The sequence below is a fragment of the Heptranchias perlo genome, chromosome 2 (assembly GCF_035084215.1).
Source record: "Heptranchias perlo isolate sHepPer1 chromosome 2, sHepPer1.hap1, whole genome shotgun sequence".
Classification (NCBI taxonomy): domain Eukaryota; kingdom Metazoa; phylum Chordata; class Chondrichthyes; order Hexanchiformes; family Hexanchidae; genus Heptranchias; species Heptranchias perlo.
In genome coordinates, this window is record NC_090326.1 from 103,408,573 (window position 1) to 103,413,703 (window position 5,131).

The 5,131-nt window shown below is 46.8% G+C and overlaps 1 protein-coding gene across 1 annotated transcript; it reads right to left on the minus strand.

The window, feature by feature from the left end:
• Positions 1–343: 343 nt before the first annotated feature.
• On the minus strand, positions 344–4,321 carry fignl1 (fidgetin-like 1). Its single transcript, XM_067998668.1, has 2 exons — positions 4,248–4,321; positions 344–2,746 (listed from the first exon to the last, which is right to left on the minus strand). Exon 2 carries the CDS (start codon positions 2,734–2,736, stop codon positions 586–588), a length of 2,151 nt encoding a protein of 716 aa, XP_067854769.1. The 5' UTR covers positions 2,737–2,746; positions 4,248–4,321; the 3' UTR covers positions 344–585.
• Positions 4,322–5,131: the final 810 nt, after the last annotated feature.

Genomic DNA, 5,131 nt, shown 5'->3' on the forward strand with positions numbered 1-5,131 from the left:
ACTCATTTCAAACCCTCTACCATTTTTGTAAATTCAGCCCTCTTGAAATCCAGAACTAGCATTAAATTGTCAGTAATTTTTGTTTGGGTGATCAGATTGAAGTTAATATATTGTGGTCATTTCTGAAATTTCTATGGAATGTTAGGTCAAACACAAAGGACAAAACATGATAGCAGAAAGTTGGTACTACAGTTGGACAGTTACATCTGTACCAACACGTCAATACTTAAGCCATATTGCCTAATTCAGCTTCTGTTTAACCTTTGCCAAGTGATGATTTTTTTTCTTAAAAGTTCAAAATGAAATATAAAAAGGTAGCTGCTTTTTATGCAAGACCTTGTTTGACAGGGGTAATAAGGGCTTCTTCAGCCTGAATTATCACAATGTGCTGTCACTAAGGATCAAAGCAATTTAAACTGATTCAAACATAATTATCTTTACTGAAAGCATCCTTTTTGTAAAAGCCAACTTCAGTGCATATGCTTGAGGGAACAAACATCAAATAACACAAAAGTATTTCTATAAAATGACTTTGAAAGATGTCAATCCTGTATGCTCCTACGTTACTATGCAGTTTTGTCACGGTCAACGGCCACAACCAAATGTTTTATTCCATTCCTCATACAGTTCGAGGTCTTTTGAAGACACACTTGGCCTCACATTTACAAAAGCATTTTTAAAGTCTATGAATGCAATAGGCCGTACTTGGTCAGGTGTGATAGTGGAAATGTCCGCTATCTGAATGCTACGGATTGGCCCCAATGCTGCCTCACGACAAAGTTGAGTCATGTCAGCCCCTGAAAATCCTTCCGATTGAACAATGATTAGCTCCAATTCCTCTTGACTCAGGGAACAGTTTTCACGAGACATTAACTTCACCACTATATGCCTCCTTGCTGATCCTTCAGGTAAAGGTATATACAGTCTTTTGACTAGACGTCTACGAGCTGCCTCATCTATTTCTTGGGGTCGGTTTGTGGCTCCCACCACAAGAATACGGTCATCTGCTGAAGTAGCAGCACCATCTAACTGCACTAAAAACTCAGTTTTTATTCTTCGTGAAGAATCGTGTTCCCCATCAACTCGCTGAGACAAAAGAGAGTCAATCTCATCAATGAATATGACTGCAGGCTGGTGGCAGCGTGCTACAGCAAACATTGCACGTACCATTTTCTCACCCTCTCCAACCCACTTAGAAGTTAGTGATGAAGAACTGATGCTGAAGAAAGTAGCTCCTGACTGGCAAGCAATGCACTTACCAATTAGAGTTTTACCTGTTCCAGGAGGGCCAAATAAAAGAATTCCTTTGGGCGGACCACGGAGCCCAGTAAAGATATCTGGTCTAAGCATTGGCCAAACCACTATCTCCTTAATTGTTGCTTTAGCAAACTCCAGCCCAGCTATATCATCCCAGTTCACTGGGGGTCCATGGTCCATGATTTCACTCATAATGAGTTGAATCATCTTTGGCTCAAGGTGCTTCAAACATTCATCCACTGGTAGAGAGAGTTCAGAAGAACTGTTCCCGTGAGGCACCAAAGACAGTCCACCATTTTCATCCCCATTATCCTGTTTTGATACCGGAGAAACGAATTTGCCAAACAAACCACGAGACCTGACTGTGCCCAGTGACTTCTTTGAGTAATTATATGATGTTGTTACAGCTAGTCGTTGAGACTGATTGCCGAACTTTTTCTGTTGATCAACATGCAGTTGCTCCTTAGCTGTTTTAAAAGTAGTTACAAAACTTTCATCAGTAGCATGACCATCACATTTCATATTTCTGGTCACATTATCAAAACTCTTTTGATTAGAATTAGTCCAGTTTCGGTTTTGAGAGTGGCCATAACTTGTGTTATTATATGAATCACTGCCTTCATCTCCAGAAAAATGGGAAGACTTCCTCTTTGATGTGCCACTAGAAGGTGCCACAAGGGCCAAATTGCCATTAAGAGGCACACATTGCCCAGATACAGTTCTTATTTGACTTGTCTGAGGTACAGTACAACTAGCCACTTCACTCAATCCAAACACAGGGTTACCATGGATGCTTTTAGAAGGTGCCAATGAGAATTTACCTGAAGAACCCAAGGCATTATTCTCATCAGTCCCTGGCTTAGCAACCAACGGTTTTTGCACCATTTTCATACATGTAAAGGCAGTAACTGCGGATGACTTATCTGAAGAATAGTTTTCACTAACATTTCTTGAAGACACATCGGTTGACAAAATCAAATTTTTAGTTTTAGGAATCGAGCCTTTTGTATTATTGGCAGGTTCGGTTTTATGATAGTCTGAATTTGCCACGTGGTTAGCTTTCCCGACTACCATTGAAGCATCAGCTGCCGAAACCAGCAAGTGCCTAGCTTTTTTGCCAGATTTAAACATCTCCTGCACACTTTTTAATTTGCAAATGCTGTCTGCAGTCAACGAAGACTGCCATTGATTGCTTTCATTTTTTTGACATCTTGACAAACTCAGAACACTGTCAGCATAATTATTCAACCCAATCTCCGCGCTATCCGAGTCAATAATGGCCGAATATTTTTCAGTGCATCTCCTAAATGAGCTGGCAGTGCAGTCCCGAGAGATATCAGAGTTTGCCCATGCATACTGCAACTGCAAAATATGTCCACGAAAAGCATCTGCCCTCTGTCCAGGTGTGCAATTGCTGGAGATTATATTGAAATAATACTTCTGCCATTCACTGAGGTGTAGTGCATCAAAAGACTGCATTTTGCCAAACCTATGCAGAAGAAAGCAGAGCTTATAAACATGGTTTTAATTTGCCACTAATTAGTTTTACTGCAAAATTTTTAAAACAAAATTTCAGGAATAATAAAATCCATTAACTATGGCCGAAAACATTATTGACCCAAGATTTTTACCCTGCGCCATCAGAAAAAGAAATGACTTGGTCCAAACCAGCAAAAAGTAGCAGGCTATCTTTTACATTTGTTCTAAAGACAGCTTAGCTTGGCTTAGTTGGCAGCACTTCCACCCACGAGTCACAGGTTGTGAGTTTAAGCCCCGGGGTCCGAGCAGAGCGCCAGGATAGAAGTGCTACCAACGAAGCACCGTATTTACATCGGTCCGCACGGATTGGGGAGCGAGGGGCGGAGCGTCGTGTAACTGCAGCCTTACAGACTGAGAGCCGTGAGACCGGGAGCCGGCCATTAAAAACACCACGAAGCCCCCCGTTAAACGGGCTGAAGTGAAGTGCCACTTGCCGGTACACGAGAGCACGCACCCTCCAGCTCCGTCTGCGCGGGCCAGTCTGCTCCCTATCGCGCGCCTTCTGTGCGACCAGCAGCGCCCCCCCCCACAACAGACACACTGACCCCTGACCCCCTGCAACCCCCCCCACAACAGACACACTGACCCCTGACCCCCTGCGACCCCCCCCCCCAACAGACACACTGACCCCTGACCCACTGCGACACCCCCCCCCAACAGACACACTGACCCCAACAGACACACTGACCCCTGACCCACTGCGACACCCCCCCCAACAGACACACTGACCCCAACAGACACACTGACCCCTGACCCACTGCGACCCCCCCCCACAACAGACACACTGACCCCCGGCGACCCCCCCCAACAGACACACTGACCCCTGACCCACTGCGACACCCCCCCAACAGACACACTGACCCCAACAGACACACTGACCCCTGACCCACTGCGACACCCCCCCCAACAGACACACTGACCCTAACAGACACACTGACCCCTGACCCCCTGCGACCCCCCCCCAACAGACACACTGACTCCTGACCAACTGCGACCCCCCCCCCCAACAAACACACTGACTCCTGACCCCCTGCGACCCCCCCCCCCAACAAACACACTGACTCCTGACCCCCTGCGACCCCCCCAACAAACACACTGACTCCTGACCCCCTGCGACCCCCCCCAAACAGTCACACTGACCCCTGACCCACTGCGACCCCCCCCCAACAGACACACTGACCCCTGACCCACTGCGACCCCCCCAACAGACACACTGACTCCTGACCCCCTCCCCAAACAGACACACTGACCCCTGACCCACTGCGACCCCCCCCCCAACAGACACACTGACTCCTGACCCCCTCCCCAAACAGACACACTGACTCCTGACCCCCTCCCCAAACAGACACACTGACTCCTGACCCCCTCCCCAAACAGACACACTGACTCCTGACCCCCTCCCCAAACAGACACACTGACTCCTGACCCCCTCCCCAAACAGTCACACTGACCCCTGACCCTCGCGCTCTGATTCAAAGTCTCTTCAGTTGGCGCTCGAGCGTGGTTTGAAGCCCGCGCGGCTGCCAACGATCTCCGAGTGAGCGGTAAGATGGGATTCGGCGAGTCTCTCCGGAGAGAGCGCCATCTCGAGGATCAGACTGCTGTTCACTATTTGAGCTTCCAGCTGAACCTCGCGGACTGCAAACAAAAAGCAGAGAAGGCTGGAAATACTCGGCTCGGCAGGTCAGGCAGGCAGGCAGCATCTGTGGAAAAACAAGAATCAGTCGACGTTTCAAGCCTTAAACCCTTCCTCAGCACTAGGAGATAATACAGATGATATAATAGGATTTATAAAGGAACACAACAAGGGAGAAGGGTAAAAAACACAATCACACAGGAAAAGAAATAGAGTGACCTGTGAAGTGCTTGGTGGAGAACAGGAGATGGTTAAATGGCAGACTTGATATTAAGGAACTGGTGCAGGAGAATGGGCAGCGTGGAGCCTGTCATTTGCATATGCAGTATTTAAATGAATATTCCCATTAATCGGCATAGGACTCAAATTGCACATACTTGTTGTTTGCATTCTGATTTAAGATGTATCCACCAATGAGCCAACAGTGCTATGAACAATCTCCGAACACAAAAAATTCAAACAGGAAAAACCAGTGAGTAAAACTGTAAGCTTGAATTGAACTGAATGGCCAGGGTGGGAATGTGGTGCTTGGGGTATAGTTTGGGTATCCCTAGCTTCATGGTTAAGCACACTGCCTGGTGTTGCCCTAAGGGATTCAGACCACACAGAGCTAAGTTTGATATTCGGTCTGTATTTTTACAGAGAATCACATAGAAATTACAACACGGAAACAGGTTGTTAGGCCCATCCAGTCCATGT

Coding starts and splice junctions, on each gene's coding strand:
- fignl1 (XM_067998668.1), bottom strand. CDS start 2,736: ATGCAGTCTTTTGATGCACTACACCTCAGTGAATGGCAGAAGTATTAT.